General features: G+C 39.9%; 4 protein-coding genes across 4 annotated transcripts; 2 read left to right on the top strand and 2 right to left on the bottom strand.

The window, feature by feature from the left end:
* Positions 1 to 2484: 2484 nt before the first annotated feature.
* EAF02_011233 (uncharacterized protein) lies at positions 2485 to 3898 on the bottom strand (the record flags this gene model as incomplete). Its single annotated transcript, XM_038907279.1, has 6 exons — positions 2485 to 2813; positions 2900 to 3027; positions 3095 to 3318; positions 3372 to 3592; positions 3651 to 3687; positions 3734 to 3898. The coding sequence occupies 6 exons, from the start codon at positions 3896 to 3898 to the stop codon at positions 2485 to 2487; spliced, it is 1104 nt and encodes a 367-aa protein (XP_038753023.1).
* Positions 3899 to 4680: 782 nt separating this feature from the next.
* On the top strand, positions 4681 to 5556 carry EAF02_011232 (uncharacterized protein; the record flags this gene model as incomplete). The annotated part of the gene is made up of 2 exons (XM_038907278.1): positions 4681 to 5135; positions 5209 to 5556. The coding sequence occupies exons 1-2, from the start codon at positions 4704 to 4706 to the stop codon at positions 5554 to 5556; spliced, it is 780 nt and encodes a 259-aa protein (XP_038753022.1). The 5' UTR covers positions 4681 to 4703.
* A 2198-nt stretch (positions 5557 to 7754) lies between these two features.
* Positions 7755 to 8883, top strand: EAF02_011231 (uncharacterized protein; the record flags this gene model as incomplete). Its single annotated transcript, XM_038907277.1, has 6 exons — positions 7755 to 7855; positions 7924 to 8034; positions 8089 to 8339; positions 8398 to 8521; positions 8572 to 8676; positions 8733 to 8883. The coding sequence occupies 6 exons, from the start codon at positions 7755 to 7757 to the stop codon at positions 8881 to 8883; spliced, it is 843 nt and encodes a 280-aa protein (XP_038753021.1).
* Positions 8884 to 9096: 213 nt separating this feature from the next.
* Positions 9097 to 10020, bottom strand: EAF02_011230 (uncharacterized protein; the record flags this gene model as incomplete). Its single annotated transcript, XM_038907276.1, has 3 exons — positions 9097 to 9561; positions 9620 to 9670; positions 9730 to 10020. The coding sequence occupies 3 exons, from the start codon at positions 10018 to 10020 to the stop codon at positions 9097 to 9099; spliced, it is 807 nt and encodes a 268-aa protein (XP_038753020.1).
* Positions 10021 to 18975: the final 8955 nt, after the last annotated feature.

Below are 18975 nucleotides of genomic sequence, written 5' to 3'. Positions count from 1 at the left end.
CAACTAATTTCATATCTAAATACATCAATATGATTATTAAGATTACCTTAATATGGTTATTAAATTTTCTTTTTATTATATTATTTCTAATCATAAAGTTTTTGAGGATCGAATATTGAGGTCACACTATTAACCTTAGATTCGAAGTTTTGAAAAAGTCGAACGTGTCGGAGTTGCTGCATCTCGGAGTTGGTGCTACCAACCACCTGGCGTGGTTGACCATATTATGAATAGCCGACAAGTAAAGTTCAGGCAGAATGCTGATTACTTGCAAAGCACAATACTTTGCTGTTCGAGAAACATTTTCAATGAGGCAAGATGCGAACCATCTGGGACTTATTTGCAAACTACAATATTTCGCCGCTTAGGGAAAGACTAAAGTTTAGGCAAAATGCTGATTACTTGCAGACTACTATTTTTAGTAGTTGTGGCTCCGATTTGAAAACAGTTCAAGGTCGAGTAGAGCAAATCAGTAAGAATAAGTCTCCAGAACATTCAAGCAATTCATCGAACGAAGTGTCCAGAATCGAAATTGCTTCGAGCCCAACTATATTGAATCAAATTCGGGGATGCACTGGTCGTTTCAAGCACCTTACAAAAAAACAAAGCCCAGCCTTGTACAGGAATCTGACCATTTTGGTCGCAATACACTCATAATTTTTTTGAAAATTCATTATTCTGAAACATACCTATTTTATATACGTTGACCCGAATCTTATTTTCCATCGGCTTCAGGTTCAAAGAGCTTCATGGCTACACACTTCAGACTTGTCATCTCAATGCGCAAAGAATAACTCTTGCTTAATATTGTATCGATACATCTACCCGGAGGTAAGTACGATAAACATACAGAAAGGTCGCTTTGCGCAACAGCCACGGTACTAAACATGTAACCAGCTGTCGCATAAGCATACTCCCAGAACTCGAGAATTCAGCCTTGTCGAAACACAGTATCGATGACGTACAAATTTACGCACAAAGAATTGCAGGTTATGTAGTACGGAGTATGCCTTGGGGAATAACACTGCGTGATGAAGTCTTGGAAGCTTCGAAATTTTGTTCTTCAGATGCAGTTGTTTGATGCTAGATGCCAAGCCTTTCATCTCATGAGCTATATCGTGCCGAACCATTTCGGGCGTCGGCCACAAGGAATGACCCGAATCGGCAGATTGTTCGGGTTCCGGCCGGATTGGTTGTCGTTTCGTCGCAAGTTACACCGTAAGCCGCAATGCAATTCAATGCTTCCCATTGTAGTATGATCTTTTGGAAAATAAGAATGCTCCTTGACCGTTTCACAACTTTCGCCAAGTAGCAGTACACTAGAGATTATGCAGTTGACATGGGGCATTGTTAACCAAGTTAACAATGCTTCCTGTCCGTTTCATAACCTTGGCTAAGTAGCGGCTCGACAAATAAGGATGTCGATATCATTACCCCGCTCCCTACACAGGTTATTCAGTCAACAGTAGATTTTGTCTCTCGGTCATTCTTACTAATTCTCCTTGAGGTAATAAATAAGCAAAGTCACTGGATCAAATCATATCTTTGGCCCCTGAACTGAATTTATTGATTTCGCTTGTGGTGGCAATCTGCTTTCGTCCTCTACGTCAGTCTAGGAGCTACCACTCGATATAGTGTACGTGATCGGACTTCGCAAATTCAGAGTACTTTCCTTACAATTATCTTATTAGTTCTTGCATCGGTCTGTCTTTCATACTCACCGTCTGGCTGCAAGTGTCGCTACATTCACACATCCCAGAATAGTAATCCGCATGCGTCACACAAGTTAATTTTGCGCACGGAATATTTGTGGAACTTTTAGTCTTCAAATTCTTTCTTGCGTGCTCTGAAAGGTAGTTGGATGTTTAAACTAACGTAGGAGAGTACAAAGCTTTTATCTCTTGACGCGAACAGCCCCACTTTCTGGATCGGTCCCCATTCTATAGCCGAAATGGACTCGCTTCCTACGTTGCACGACCTGCTGAACAAACACTTGGTAGAGCCATCAGGATCTAGACTATGGGAGACAGTCTGCCTCCATTATTCATTGCCAGACAGAGTGTTGTTTGGGCCAGCTATACTCTAGCCAAATCACCCCATTGGAAACAAGCCCTACTCCAGAATTCTAGCAAGCTCTGGGGTGGCAGAGTGTCCTCATCATTGTTGTATTTGTATACACTACACTGACTTGACGTAGCTGTCAAAATTCTGCTGCGCCGATAAAAAAATGAGTATTGAACAAATTTGTGACAAATACATGCTGCTGATTGACAAAATGATTACCTGCCACACTTACACTTGTTGGATGGCGTACAGAATGTTGAGGTTCTAGCTCGAACAGTAATAAAAGCATAAGAGCAGATAAATAGAAGTTACATTGATAGTGAAATGTTTGGATCTTAAGACGCGTACGCTTTGAATCGAAATAAATCTGTTTGGAGTTCCTGAAGCAAAAGAAGGAGTTCTTCTCTTCAACGATTCTGATCAACGTTTCAAAGGAACCATATTAAAGTTCTCCCGATAAGGAGAGCTCATAGTATCCCTTTCTGAGTGTACCTCTATGCTTGAACGCACATGCACCTTATCCACCGAGATATTGCCTTCCTCAGCATCATGCAAGCTTGTGAACGGGTGCGTTGAGTCGGTCGACATTGATTCCCCGAGAGTAAGCTCCCCCTTTCTTTTGCGATTTTGTTTGCTTGGCCCCGATCCGATTGTCCAAATCGCTGGTCTATCTGAGGATGGTGGTGATGTTGCGTTCTTCTTGCGCCTGAATAAACACACCCATACGATGCGCAGTGTAGGGAGACAAGCTTTTGTCGGGTTTCATCAGTATGTTTCATTCAGGATGGGAGAAATAAAAATTGGATAGTGTATTAAGGCAAGTGAAGCGACATACCTGATACTATTGCAAAATTACTCTCCACCACCGCCCATATCCCCTGGTTCACCCAGTTCCAGCTAAAATCCGAAACCGAATTCTGCTGCCAAACACTAATCAATCTCATTATTGATGCTATACAGACGCTGTAACAGATCGATATTAGGGTAAATGCATATCAAACATAAGTTACATGACTTTTTGAGAACTTACAATCCTCCAAGCAGGAATGTGCCCATCAAGAGTCGTTTCTGAGACCAGGCTGTGTTCAATCGCAAAACATACGGGATTGGTAATAACAGCAAAGCAACATCCGTAAGGATATTAGGAACCGAAATACCGATCAGGAATTGCTGGCTATTGACGTTGCAAGAAGCATGTATATCTTTATCCCAGAAGCCTTTTGGAGGCACGCAGGTGAAAATGGAGAGAAAGAGCTAGATGAATTGAATTAGAATCCTGGAAGTTGATGGACAGATGGATCGCTTACAACTGCAATTCCCCAAGATGTGACAATCGCCGCTAGTATTGCTACTGGCCATTTGATACTGGTGCTTCGAAAGACTCGCCAGTATAAGGCCAGGATAGAATATTTGACGAAGACGATGATGACAGTGTATATCACTTCAGCCATGAAGAACCCCAAGAAGAAATTGTACTCCGCTTTTGGGCCAAATGCCTCCATGTGTTTACCAAATCCGTTTGGTATCCCTAGTGTTGAATGAGCAACAGTGATAGGAGTGATTGAGTGCAGAGAACTCAAACTTACACCAACAAAAATTAGTCATCATCGCAACACCGCCAACCTGGATAGGATTAATTCCGAGCTGTTCTTCAGAAGTTGAAACGTACCAGTGCTATGCAAATAAAAAGATCATCCAACCACAAGCCAGCACCAGCAACTCGCCGCGACCAAACGCGAAGTCCCACAGCTACTACAGCTGCGAAAAATGTGATGATATCTGCTGCGTACAAATTGGCTTGCCTGCTGGCAGACAGATCGATTGAATCAGCCATAGCAGACTTAAATTTGCAGTAAGAATAGAGTAAAGTGAATATAGGTATGAAGAAAGCTCCAGGTCAGCAATCCGTGGATACCGGTCCGGAGGTCAGCAGCAAGTATAATATAACATGGTAAAATTCTGATGTTACACATATGCCGCTTCCTTTCATGCAGTCATCTTCGGATACTTGATCTCGTATTACATTGTTTTGGCTTACTGTAGAATTATACGCATGTATGCTCAAGGAATACCCATCAGCTCGGACTCAGCCGTATATTGGATTTGATGCTGTGTTCAGGCGGTTCAATTATCCGTCATCGATTCGACAAACAAAAGTCATGATATGAAACTATACAATGCAATAGAATTCTAGAGGTCTTAAACCGATAGAATATCGAATTCCGAGACGTCTAATCGATTATCTTCGTGAATCTCGCTAGATATCGGCATAGTGGAGAAATCGAACACGGCTTTGAGTACCTGGCTCCCTGGGTACTGCTATGTGCCTATTAATCTATCTTTAGGGGGTTTTCTTACTTCTTGCCATGGTAGGACAGGGGTAGTTGATAGGGGCAATGCATTAAGACAAGACGCAAGCCCCGCACTGTGTAACGTTGGCGAGAGGTTTTTTAATTAACACCCGCTGACTGCCGATCATTTCCACCGTTTGGTTCTCAAACAGGTTAGACCCAACATTGCTGATGCATGTAGCATGATATTTACCCACACATATATGGGCTGATCTATTGTGAAATGATTTCTATTTCAACAATTTTTGAATAACATCTCTCATTTTATCTTGGATCTAATATCGCAATATGAATTCTCCTCGTCCAACTCTTGTGTTCTTTGCGGGTGCATTTGCTGACCCTTCTTGCTTCGACCGTGTTGTACCTTTGTTTGAAAAGGCTGGATATCCATCTGTCTATGTTCGCATTTCTTCCTGCAATCCAGACCCGTCCGATTTGGGCTCCATATCTTCTTCCAACGACGTTTCAGAGGCTCGCAAAAATGTTCTATTGCCTCTCATTGAGGAGCAACACAAAGATGTAATTGTTATTGCTCATTCTTATGGAGGAGTCGTTGGAGGAGCTGCTGCAGCAGGCTTGAGTAAAGCTGACCGTAGCTCTCGCGGCGAAGTTGGTGGTGTCTTGGGTCTGGTTTACTGGGTCGGTAATATTGTCTCTGAAGGCGAAAGCTTATTTGAAGCTGTCGGTGGTGCATACCCTCCTTTTATCAAAGTTGGAACAGTGAGTTTGAACCCAAGCCAGCCCGAGTTGGGAAGTTTGTTCAATGCTAATGAATTTTTTTGCTTTGCCATAGCCATCTCCGGGTCTTGCAGTCATTGATCCTGTAATGCCAATCCTCTACGCTGATTGTGATACATCTTTAGCACCGGCTCTGGAAGCTGCTATGATTCCCCATGCCTTAGCAGCCTTCGAGACCCCGGCTCCGGCTCCAGCTTGGGCGGAGGCTTCGTTTGATGGACGTCGTGTCTACATTCGTACTGCGGACGACCAATGTAATCCATTATTTCTACAAGATATTTGGATCGAGAAGAGCAAAGTCTCGTGGGATATCGCAGACCTCAAGACATCTCATTGTCCATTTATCAGCTGTCCCGAGGAAATTGTTGAGAAAACCCTTACTTTCATTGAGAAATGGACTTAGTTTGGGAATCAGGAAAGAATGCAGCGTTCTATGCTAGACTTATGGAATGAAATAAGTGATTTTCTATCGATTAGGAGGCAGTAGATCTTGACCGGGAGCTCATGCAAGGTGATCTATAATGTGGAAACACTCCGATGTGTACTTGTCTATTTTGATACATAATCATCGCTATCATAGGCCACATGACTTGGATTTACGATGCAACAAATTCGAACGCATAATCACTATACTATAGCGCCTTCGATCTAATTCAGTCCAGAACCAATGAGGAGTTCCCAGTTAGATCCTCGTATAGTTCTATTGTGCTTAACCACTACCTAGTTACCTTTCTTTGACATAATACAGTCTAGGTCTTATGATAGGCCAGGAAAGACGCAGTGATGACGTGATTCTCGGTGTCATCTTCTTTGATTGCCGGACCGATTTTGTTTTCGCAAATTTTCTCACTAAGATCAACTCAGACCTATTCTATGTCACAACCCAATAACTCCTCATTTATCGCGTTGAGAAATTCGAAATTCGAAATTCGACATGCAGTAAGTCCTAAAGATTTGTTTGGAAAACTGATAACCCCTTTCAAAACTGTATCTTTGGTCTCCAAAAAGCTATATCCCTCCTTTCAGAATCCTAAAAAAACTTTTTACCTAGCCGCTTACTCAGCCCGGCATTCATTCGAATGACGCCGAGTAGACAGAAGGAACCCAAGACAATGCAACGTCCCAGAGTAGTCAACGTCATTCATTGCGAGAGCGTGATCTAGTCTGGTGTCCGCATCCATTCCGCTGTGATAATACCCAGTCTTTCGCATTATTTAACTCTCGAGATTTGAGACCTTATCCTCAAAGCGCAATCTCATGCATCCATTCTATTATCTAAAAAGACGACAAGTGAAGCGAAGATATATTTTTGTCAAGATCTGGACACTAGAGAGAAGCACATTCAAGATTATGTTTTGCATATCGGGGATGTTTTCCATGTCAGAGCTTTGACACAAGGGGCTTTGAGGCGTTGACTGTGCCCCAGGCTGGACTTGGACTATCATGATAGGGAGATAAACAATATGTGAAGATGACATTTCAAATTGTTTGTGTAATCGCTCTTGGAGGGGTTTCAACCAATTGTTGCTCCTCCTAGCCACTATCTGACGTGGGAATAGGAATAAGATTTGATCAGTATCCATCTACGTAATCCATTCAAGCAAATGAAAGGGGAAATCCGTATACGAACATCTCACTGCAGAACTGTTGTAGACCGGATCGTCCTTTCATTGATCTCCGGATACTTCTGGGTTCAAGGGAATGACCAGGCTTACTGGAACCTCACCAATAATGATCAAATCAATAATACGATAAGTAATAAATGCCGTTTCTCACTTTCCAGCTTATGCTCATGTGTTGAATTCTAGGTTCGGCATTGAGTCAATAGTATGTCACTGTAGCTCTTTTGCCGCAACGGTGCATTTTTTATGGCAGAGATTGTATCGTCAGCTGCGTTCATCCCATTTGCTTGAAATAGGGGTTGTGGGATTCCAGGCGGACAATAGCATCGATTAGGTTGACAGAGTCCTACTGGCAGGATCTTGCAGAACAGAAAGTTTCACACAAGAGACAAGAGAGGCCATGTTACATTGCCAAAGCTGATAGAGGAGCATTGAATACCTTGGAAGTCATAATGGGACAAATATACCAGGCATACATGAAATTTAGGTTGCAATTACTTGTTATTCAGTTTGTTCTCAATTGCTATTGGTGCTGTGTCTAGGATTGCTATTACATGGCCAATATCTTGGAGATCCAAGTCCTTCAAGTGTAAGACGTCGAATCTTTTGTCCGCTTCTATTTCTGACTCTAAGTACGAAGATCAGAATGCCTATCATTAACCATGAAGCAAAATAGCTGAAGATCAAGTGAAGGCTCAGTGTGCGAGATCTTGCAACCTAAATTCATCTCCCTTTTAGAACAATTGATTAGTATCAATTGGACAGAAAGCACTACTAAACGCTGACGACACGCATTTGACATAAGAATAGAATTCAGCACTTCGCCACATATACTTTCAGGCATTTCCAGTTGCAAGGAGTAAGCACTGCTTATAAAGAAAGCTCCAGACCTCAGAATTCTCTCCATTCATCAGTATTTCTACGCACTTCTTCTTTCTACCTCCTCAAAACTCTCCAAAAACTCTTCAATTAAATAGCAATGGCTCCCTTTATGGCTTCAAGCCCACAGTCGGCCGATACTTATGAATCTATTCCCAAGGGTGTTTATGCACTGAAGCGCGATTTCAACGCGAGTACTAGGTAAGTTATTCATTAACAACTTGCAATTGATTTGAGCTCGTCTTTTCTGACTGGAATTCTTGTAATAGACTTACTGCTCAGCACTACCTGTGGAAAGATGCGCTCAAGTTCAACATCTATCCAGACATACCTACGGATAACAGTCAGATAAGAATTGCAGATGTTGCCACAGGAAACGGGTTTGTCAAGGCACTATTTCTACCTCCTAGTCAAACGCTGATATGTAATCCTAGTATTTGGCTTTTAGATGTGGCACGCGAAGTCCCTCCGTCGGCAAGACTAGACGGCTTCGACATCAGTCTTGATCAATGTCCTCCATCCCCATGGCTACCGGCCAATACCCGTCTTCACACCTGGGACGTCTATAAAGAGCCACCAAAACAATTCCAGGAGACGTTTGATATTGTTCATGTGAGATTGATTACAGTTGCTATCAAGAACAATGATCCCAGACCTGTTTTGGCGAATTTGCGGAAATTACTTAGTAAGTTGATCATATGCTCAAGTACACCGTGTTCATAGTACTAACATATGAAATCTAGAGCCTGGTGGTTTCCTTCAATGGGATGAGGCTGACAGCGTCGATTGGACCGTCAGAAATATTGACTCCTCTGTGGCTACAGACGCCGTAAGACGCTTGTTTCAACAGCTGTGTGGATCTCACGAGTGAGTGGAGACTTGACAAAAATTGAATCCTGATTAGCTAACAAACCCAGCTGGAAGCGATATATGGTAGACATACTCAATGAAGATGGATTCGAGGATGTCCGACTCCACAAAGTGGAATATGACCTGACTATGGCAAGGTATTGGAATGACGTGTAAGAAACCGTACCATAATGCTCGATGGAGTATACATATTGCTGACACTTTCTAGATATATGAGCACTTGGGATGAATTCGCAAAGGTGATTGTACGGAAGCCTGAAGAATCATTACAACTCAGCCGGGAAGCCATGGATCAAGTGCGTGATGGTTGCGCGATATCTTGCCCTAAGCTTGTCTGGATTGCACAGAAGGCTTGGTAGTTGACAAATTTCTTTCTACGAATGGTAGATTGTGATCAGTTTTCAGAATCCTATTCCAATACAAATATAATTCTTTTGCATTTTTTGTTCATGGCACCTATGAGATGAAGCAAAATCCGTGGATGAAAGTATTACCTAGTCAACTCCAGTTACATAATCAACGCCTGTGAATCTATCAATAACTCAAAAAAGATGCAACATCTATTCAACCAATCACTGGATGTCCTCATAACTTTCAGTGTTTCCCATAATCCCCCACCTGCTCTTCAAATCATCATACTCCTCCTCTTCTTCCACTCCCAACCTCTTATTAACCATTCTCTGCACTCTCCTAATCAATCTATCCTCCTCTGCCTCTGTTCCATCCCAAGCTCCTTGCCCCATCACCCCGGGATCCTTCACACTGAAGAGATCCTCAGGCTTATCCTCGACCACTTTATGAAATCCTGTGTATATTTCCTTTGTAAATTTCTCGGCATCAGCTTTCCCGCGCTCATCATCATCTCGAGTTCGGACTATACGACGTTTGCGATCGCGAGAAACCTGATTTAGACGTGCATAAGCCCAATCGTCTGGAGAATCGATATAAAACCCTTTGGGAAGCCAGAGACGGAGCCAATTCACAAAGGTTACGAAAGCAGAGTCTTTAGTAGTTGTCTTGCAATCATCGGGGATTTCCTAGGGTTGGATTGTAAGATTTTTGTTCTGGTGGAAGGGAACGACAGGAGAAACTTACGATTGATTCGACCTTGCTGAGTTCAAAGCCGAGAATCGTGTATACACTCCACTATAAAGTGGTTAGCCCCCCTTCTAAGAGATTGATCAAGGCGAAAAAAAAGTACTAACCAAAGCCGCATGCCGATAAATCATATCAATAGCTTGACGAGGAGGCATATGGATCATGCCGATAAATCCGTGCGACTTTGCAGTTCTGAAGAGAATTCCACTTCTATTGTGGGCTCTGCCATTTTGGTCGAACCACATAGCTGGACAATTGACTGTTCCATCTTTGAGTCTGATACCTGCCTCTCTGTCATAGGCAACAAGCGCTAGTCGCTCATCGTGATCTTTCTTTTCGTCAAGTCGATAGAAATGCAGCTCGATTAGGTGTGGGGGTTCGTGGACGTGGGCTGACATTTTGGGATTAACTCTTTGACGATAGTTGTGCTTTGAAAGCAAATAGAAGTTCCTTTAGAGAAGAAGTCCACATAAATAGGTGGAAATTTGTGGTCGTGTTGATGTGGTGGCGTAGAATGTAGGCTTCTTTGTAGGCTTTCCAGGTCTCTTATAAGGCCATGGAAATTCTCCTAAGTATCTTGTTGGGCAGCAAGTCTCTTGGGAACTGACAAGGTATTGCAACTCTAATCGCAAAGCCATGAGATTTCATTCGTCAAATTGATTTATTTCTGGCGGTGGATGATAAAAAGTCTCTGCAAACATGATGATCATAACAGTCCAGACAAAATAGCTAGCATGATGTTCATATAGACGATTCATCGAGGGTCGCGATCAACATAACCCGCCTTATCTTGCTGAAGCATTGCCGTGAGGATGAATCACCATGAACCTAGACCCCGATTTAATCACTTTTCTATATGAGCGCCAGAGCCTGTGCTAATATGGCCAGCCATTGGTGTTCGTCAATGGCCCAGAACCAGGTCTTTTCCACAAATTTGTGATTTTTCCGACCAAACATAATTATCTAGACAGTGCATTGGATGAAGACCTTTTGAATTTTGTTCTATTATTGAAGTTTCTGTTATCAGTAACTCAACATATTGAACGAAGAATCTTTGGAATCCATTTTGAGAATTCTGCAAGGTCAATTCAATATTCGCACTGGGAGCTCTCCAAACTCACTGACACTGGAACTCTCTTGTGTAAATGGACCTAATATCTAGTTTGAGCACGACGGCATTTGAGTATTGATTCTTGGCCAGCAAATTGGACTACACAATCCAAGGCAATTTTCGAGGTCCAATAGTCTTCTAGTGCGCCTGGACTTCCAGTAATGATAGTCCACATTTCGTAAACTTTTGCCCCCATCAACCCTGTGGTGGCAGAATCCGTGGTTGACGAATAAATTATTTCGTCAATTGTATTAAAAATTTCAATAGTCAATATTATATTGAAAAAAATGGGTTATATAGTATTAATATGATTGATTTTTATATATATATATAATTAGAAATTTTTATTTTAAAGGAACTTAGAGAAATTTTCGAAATTTCTTGATTTTTCGAAATTTTTTGATTTTTCGAAATTTTTTGATTTTTCGAAATTTTTTGATTTTTCGAAATTTTTTGATTTTCAAAAGTTTTAATCTAAGGTTATTTACAAATAAAAAAGTTTACTTGTATTGAATTCGATTAATAATCAATTAATAATCGAATTTAATATAAAACTATATATATTAAAGTTAACTGATATTTTTATTAAAATAATATATTCTATACTTATAATATAATAGTAAAACTTTTAATTGAAGAATACTTTGAAAGTGAATAGCAAGGTATGAAACCCCCTCCCCTTTAAACTTTCGGCTAATACATTATCCTGTGACGATCTGGCCTCAGGCCTAGATTAGTCATACATTTGCCCCACCCGGCAGGTCTAATCTCGCTTCGCTTTTGGTCCCCTCCTGGTCCCCTCCTGGTCCCCTCCTGGTCCCCTCCTGGCCTATAAAAACCTCTTACAGGTTCACTCTTCGTACAGTAGTTTGTTATTCTCTAGTATCAATAATTGATTCATTTACTATCATGTCGTGAACCTGTTGTCGTCACATATCCCACCTTTAGCTTCTATACTCACTCCCTTCTTCCTTTAACTCCCCCACTCATTCCCCTCCTCCTCCTAGCTTCTACACTCACTCCCCTTCCGTCCACCTTTCCTAACACCCTTCAGCTGAAGGGCCTTTATTTTCTTTATATTTATTAAAATTCAATAATAAACAATAATCACTTTGAACTGGAAATATTCATCAATAATAAAGAATGTATTTCGTCAAGAACGAAAAAAGCTTGAATTCAATAATATATATATATCAAATATTTATATAGGAATTTATACTAACATTTTATTCGTATAAAGGTATTAACTCTGCCACCACAGGGCAAACTCGCAATTTCATTTAATTCCTTGGCATGTCTTCTGTATTATGAAAACGTATCGTAGAAATTCTGGCTGTTGAGAAGTGACAATCAAACCACGATTAGAGGGAAAAAAACATTTCCGGGTGGCAAGGCGGTCACACATAAGGACACCAACGATAACAGTAAGAGACCAGCAGAAGATCAGCTGACTATGCTGATCAACATGTTTGTCTCAATGACACAGAGTCCAGAGTTGAGATTTTGATGTCATCTTAGGTTCGGGTTTGGCAAAAAAATACACATCCGAGTTCTTCTTAGCCAAACTACTGGAATCGAACTATAGGGCTTATGTAGTACGACTCGGCACGATAATGGTCGCACGTTAATGTTGCGATCTCTACACTTGAATGGGACCGGAGAATTTTTTGTACTTTGGTACAGACCCCCATTAGATTTTCTTGTAAGGCTGAGGTTTGATTGATTTCAAGATGTGTTGAGATGGCACCACTCCACGTGGAAGATTGATACTATCACTTTAAAAGCTACGGTTTGTGTAGAGCTCAGGAATTGACTTGTTGATTTCAGAATCAATCGTTAAATCATAATTCCAAATCATTGATCAAGAACGGATTCGATGATCAGTTGTGTGAGAGAAATATTATTTGTCGTGAATTTGCTCTCGCAAATTGGCGACAGAAATATACTGTACTTGAATTTCAGGTGGTGCATTAGGCCTTGGTATTCATTTTATCCATCGCTAATTGTACCCTACACCTTGAGCCGGGGATGAGCCGTGAGAATGAATACTGCGGGACCAAGTCTATGTAAATGTTAGAATATTAGGAGAAAGCTGTAGTACCATACCTCATCATATCAAAGTTGTGTTAATGAATTGTGCCATCTGATGGTGTTAAGCTCGGAAAATTAATTAGTTAGAAGATCAATCCGATGGTCTCTTTTGGCCCTAGTTTCTATCTCACAGAGTTGAACCACATGGGAGAGAAAGAGATTTTCAGCTTGTGAGATAGAGCCGAGTGCCAGTGAGGCTCGCTTTATGGCCCGTTTCATCTAATCACCGGATTCGTTCCCGACAGAAAGCCGTCTCACCCGATGATCGGGACTTTGCCCGAGAAACGCTGTAACCACACCCACTTAGATTACTATTATTCTCCTTGTTAGATGTAACCAAACCTAGTCGCATAGCCATATTAATAAAAAATCGATAAATCTTTCCCAACTCACCCAGGAGATATTCCCGATACGCAATACCAAGGTGGGATTATGTTGTGATAAGGAGATTCACCATCTTTGGGGACAACATACCAGGTGCCTATCATATCGTTAGCTGGTACTAGAAGGGCATAAGGCTTTGCTCAAAAATGAGTAAAGCCACCTGCAAGTGACTTTTTTGGATCTCTCATATGAAGCCAAGACATTGCGCTGCTGGGAACCTATAATATCTAAACGAATTCACCAAAAAAGTGAAATGTCTAAACTCTTCAAATGCTGTCCCACAGTAGTATAGATTTATCGCAATCATACATGACACCGATCTCTGCCAAGCGTTTTCGTGTTGTGCTACCTATCTCTACCTACCTACGTACCCTGTGGTGGCAGAATCCGTGATTTATTTATTTATTTATAGTGATTAACATCTAATATCTAACCTCCCAAGGGATATTCTAAATATACTAAGAAGCAGGCCTACAGGCCGCTAGTGTTCCAGCCGCTCATAATAATGTAATGTTAGCTAATTAGGGACTTGTTGCCTTTGGTGTTCCCTCGCTTAATATCGCTCATAGTAATCCTGCAGTTGTTTTGTCTAAGGGTTTGTAGTTCTGTTCTAAAGGGCCTTGTTTCGTATATCATCCGGATATTGGCGGATGATCGGATCGACCGCTATCGATCGGGAGAGCGCTCAGGGCGTTTATAGCTGATCGGTGCGGGTTTTAGGTTGATTAGGGTAAAGAGTTTGTTCTTGGAATACTGGAGCAGGTTGGTATCTGTATGATTATACATGATTTGGGTATATTCTAGTATAGAATCTGGATCTGATGAGAAGATCAGTAAAGCTATATTGTGATTGCAGGACGCGGTTGATATATACTATCGCATCCCATTCGGATCGTAATCGGTTTGGTGCAAGCAGCTAGTTGCCATGTGTTTGATTATTAATTGGATATCGAAAAAAGTGTAATAGGCTTTTCTCGATTTTATATATATAAATGTTTATACTATTTTCATGATTGAATCTGATGTGATAGGCTGTAAAGTCATTGTATCCGGTCTGCATCACTATAAGTCTGTATAGTACTCCGCGGGGAAGCTTAAGGCTCCCCGACTCCGAGATATTATATGCCGGCTTCCATGTATTATATATTTCGGAGATCAGGTCTCTTTTCGTATTTCACTACTTACTCTCTGAGTGCCGACATTTGGCATGTAGAATAGAGCGGGAGTTGCAGAATCCGTGATTGACGAAACTATTATTTCGTCAAGTATAATAAAAATTTTAATTTTTAATACTATATTAAAAAAATAGATTATAAAGTATTAATATACTTAATTTATATATATATATATATATATAATTAGAAAATTTTACTTTAAAAGGACTCAAAGAAATTTTCGAAGTTTATTGATTTTTCGAAATTTCTTGATTTTTGAAAGTTTTAGCCTAAAGCTATTTGCAAATAAAAAAGTTTATTTATATTGGAATCGATTAATAATCGATTTCAAGATATAATTATATATATTAAAGTTGATTAATATTCTTGTTTAAATAATACATTCTATACTATATAATATAATAATAAAGTCTCTGATTGAAGAATAAATCGAAAGTGAGATAAACTAATCCCCCTTTTAAACTTTCGGCTATTATCCTCCACCCACCCTTTAGCTCTCCCACTCGCTCCCCTGTTTGTTCCCCTCTTCCTTTAGCTCCTACACTCACTCCCCTCTTTTCTTAGTTTTTACGCTTGCTTCCCTTCCGTCCATCTTTCCTATAACTCTAATATTCAATACTTGAAATCTCTATCGTAAAGGCCTTTCTAAATTCTTTTTTTCTTTATATTTATTAGAATTCAATGATAAACGGGTCCGGATTTAAACTGATTATATTCATCAATAATGAAATATATATTTCATTAGTAATAAAAGAAGTTTCAATTCAATAATGTATGTATTAAATATTTATATAGGAATTTATACTAACATTTTATTCATATATAGATATTAACTTTGCTACCACAGGGGTAGGTAATAAATGACAGCATCCGAAAAATCTGTCATTATTGCACGATCTTGCAGCGCTCATGTGACGAGTCACATTATCTAGTATATAGACTCTCTTCTTTAAGATCTTTCGATCTTAAATTATCCCTTTTGGGGTTGTGTGGCCTAGTGGTAAAGAAGAGAGCTTTAGGTCCGTCACAGCTCAGAGCACCCCCCTGAAATGTTTCACGCATCACAGCATCTGCAGTCATAATAAATGAAAGATTAAAATCTATTGGGGGTAAACAATCATTTATGAGATTACGTAGACAAGGTTGATCTTGGGCATCGGTACATTATCTTATATGCTATCAGTGCATCTTACACCCCATAAGAATAAAAGACTCATACGTCTGATGAACTCTTCCAAGTGTTTTTGTGACAGCCAAACTCCAAACACTAGACAAATAGTAATGGTAGATCATTTTATTTACTTGAATTTTGATTTATCATCTTCTAACCGTGAATTATCATTAGTGATAATTACTATCTACCACAAGTATCACAAAGCAATGAAACAACTCGACGTCAAAATAAAGTGGTCACCTGGACATATAGAGATCAAAGACAATGAGAAAACAGATCGCTTAACAAACACAGGCGCAACTAGACCCATAGACCAGGCAATCGACAAGCTACCAACAATCAATAGGATTCGAACAATCGTTTATTAGAAATACCTACACACAGAATCTACCTAATAGAAAGAAATGAATTCCTCTCTTTTTGCTAACTACAAGAAGTAGTTTCCTAAATACAATATAAAGAAACTAAAGGAATTAATTCTATTAAGAGCAATCTTATATCAACTGATAACTATAAAAACAGGCCATAACAACTACACCACTTATCATCAGCGATTTGATTATCAAAACAACAAGCTGGACTACTTATGCAATAATATTAAAGAACTATATCACTTCTTTAAATGCATTATAAACAATCTAAAACATTCAGACTAGCCTCTTGTTTCTATAGAAATGCAATCTAACAAGTAGGCGATTATATATATCAAAAAACTCTTACATACATCTAACAAGCTTATTCAGCTAATCATTAACTCAAAGTTCTATATTCAGATTTATTCTAATTATTAAAGGACTTTTAAAAAGCAATAATCTTTTCAATAAAGCTTGCTATTTACTCCTTATAAACTCATTATTCAATTAATTACTCGAATATATTATACCTCTAAAAACCACAAATTCAATATATAATATAAGAGCTCTATTGTTTAATTAAACAAATAACAATCCATTCTTGCTTCTTTATCTTTATTATAAAGATTGAAGCTTATAATAAGCTTATCCACTCGGAAATCAAGCTTTACCTCAATAATAATCCGAATCAAATATTCCCTTCTGGAAATAGAAGCAGATTATACTCACAGAGAAGCGAATAGCCTCTGGCATTGAAGTTAAATTGCTAAATTCAATCACGACGATCACACCGCTCAAATAGTTCCTTATCTTAACATATCTAAATACCCTTAGGGAAGTCTAAAACAGATATTAATTAATATAAATAAATAAATAAATAAATAAATAAATAAATAAATAAATAAATAAATAAATAAATACTATTTATTCTATTTACTATAATACTACTAGGTCTCTATCTTAACAAGGTCTAAAATGCTGGTAATAGTTTCACTATTCGCCATCGAGAATGATTAAGAAAACTGGGTTAAATGTGATCAGTAGTCCATGGCGTTATGCCCTATTTAGGCTTAGCCTCGCTACGAAGAGTTCTACTCTTATATCCTATTTCGCGCTCTTATTTGTTTCTTTTCGTTTGCAACTGAGAATTCTTTCAACAGGCTGTTACCCCTCGGCTAGTGGTTGTCAAATCTATGGATCACTCAAATATTCTCCGAATATGCAGTTGCAAACGCCACTTGCACATAGATTATCAGGACTGCCAGCCTGAACTTTGATAAGTCGGTCTGAATCGCCGTTGGGAATTTCTGGAATCTCTTTAGTGGATGCAAAGGGGACATTTCCACCTGATGATTATCTCGCCGAGTGCATACGGGTTCGTTCCGTTCCGAGCATAGTTCGGCAGGTAGAGCAGCCACCCGTTATTATCCTGGTCCAAGCTTACCATGTCAATAGCTTGGATATGAGTACTTCCATCTCGTAATGCCTCTATTTTAGGTGTACCTGATCGTGCATATGCGTGTAGTTCAAGTTTATAGACTGTTGGTACACCTGTCACTTCTTGGTCTTTCCCTTTCAGGTGAGTGTTCGTTTGACTGATCTTTTTAAATACTGATTATATCTAAAAGGTACTTTGTATTCGAGTATGACTCCAACAGTGCTGGTGTACCTTTTTACAAGATTTTTCCTCCGTCTTTCCTGTTGCAGATACTTGATTGATTATACTAGTAAATTGAGTCAATATGTTTGTGTTTGATAGTATTGATTTTCACGTGTTAATTAGGTATATACTCTTGAATTTTGGAATGTACCTGAAAAACTTTAGTGTTTGTGGCCGAAAATAATAATAATAGTTGGACGACTGTACAACAATAGACATCTACAAAGAGAAAAGAGCAGTCTGGATTAGGTTGGAATAGTCATTTTTTGGTGTGTGACATACCCTTCGACCATAGTTCAGTAATAGGCATGGTGCATGATGCATTAGTCTCGTGGCTCGAGCGCATTGTGAGAAACAGCCTCCTCCTCAGAGCGCAACAGTCTCAATGTCATGAAAATTGCCGTCTATAAATTAGTAGCTTGCTCAATTTACTACTATTATATACGATCCCTCTTCTCTAAGCACGTCTCTACGTCTCCTAAGCCCTTCCCTCCAGATTCAATTCCTCTTGTCACCATTGAACCACGATACTTTTGCGAACCGCCGAATCAAAAATCTTTACAAGCACTATTATAATGTCTAGCCTGAGTCAATGCTCCAATTTGGCGGTCCAAGGCTCCGAGGTGGCTGGGTCAGTATTCTTTCTTTTTAGACCCGTTTCCGTTTCATAGGTGGTTCATTTCATTCGAGGGGTTTCAAGCTTCAATGAAGACTCATTCTCTTCTACCACTTTGATGCCCTGCTCTGTTCCTTGCTGGATACTAGCCGTAGTCAAGTCTTTCTCTTCTCGTTTTCATCACTCGGTCCCTTGCTTTAGAGCCTAAAACAATCAGCTCTGCCAACTATGCACTTGACATGGCCATCGATCTTTCTGTACCTCTTTATATGTTGATCGTTTCCTTGATATTCTCTCCCAGTCTCAAAGCAAAAATCAGCAAGTCTAACACTCTTGTATCTAACTAGAACGAATGAAAGTTCTACTTCGCCGAACTGTTCCAGTTCCAGTTCAGTCCCCGCCTCTACCGAAACTACCAATCCCTCATCACTCTATGCTTACCGCATAGATCGCTACCTTGCTGATCCGGATCAGTATGTACCCCATAACTCGCCTTCTATAATCGGCGACGAGCCGTCTAGCGCAAAACACACCGAGATTCGCGAGGAAGCTATTGCAGCGGACCCCAAAAGATGTATTACTGAGTTTCGTGACTAGCTATGACACATGGAAGAACTTTGGCTTCGTAGTAAGCTATCTTTCAGAGAGCTTGCTTTGCGGGAGGGATCAGAATGGGCATATCGATTGCAGTAGTGAGTAAGAACAAAGGTTGAACTCAAAGCATGGCTATGAAGAGAAGCTTTCCGGATTGATGGATTAAAAAATGCTCCTATAGCTCAGGTCACTAGA

This window comes from Botrytis sinoallii, assembly GCF_014898435.1.
Source record: "Botrytis sinoallii strain Bc 23 chromosome Unknown BSIN_030, whole genome shotgun sequence".
Lineage (NCBI taxonomy): Eukaryota > Fungi > Ascomycota > Leotiomycetes > Helotiales > Sclerotiniaceae > Botrytis > Botrytis sinoallii.
This window is presented reverse-complemented; position numbering and strand designations above follow the sequence as displayed.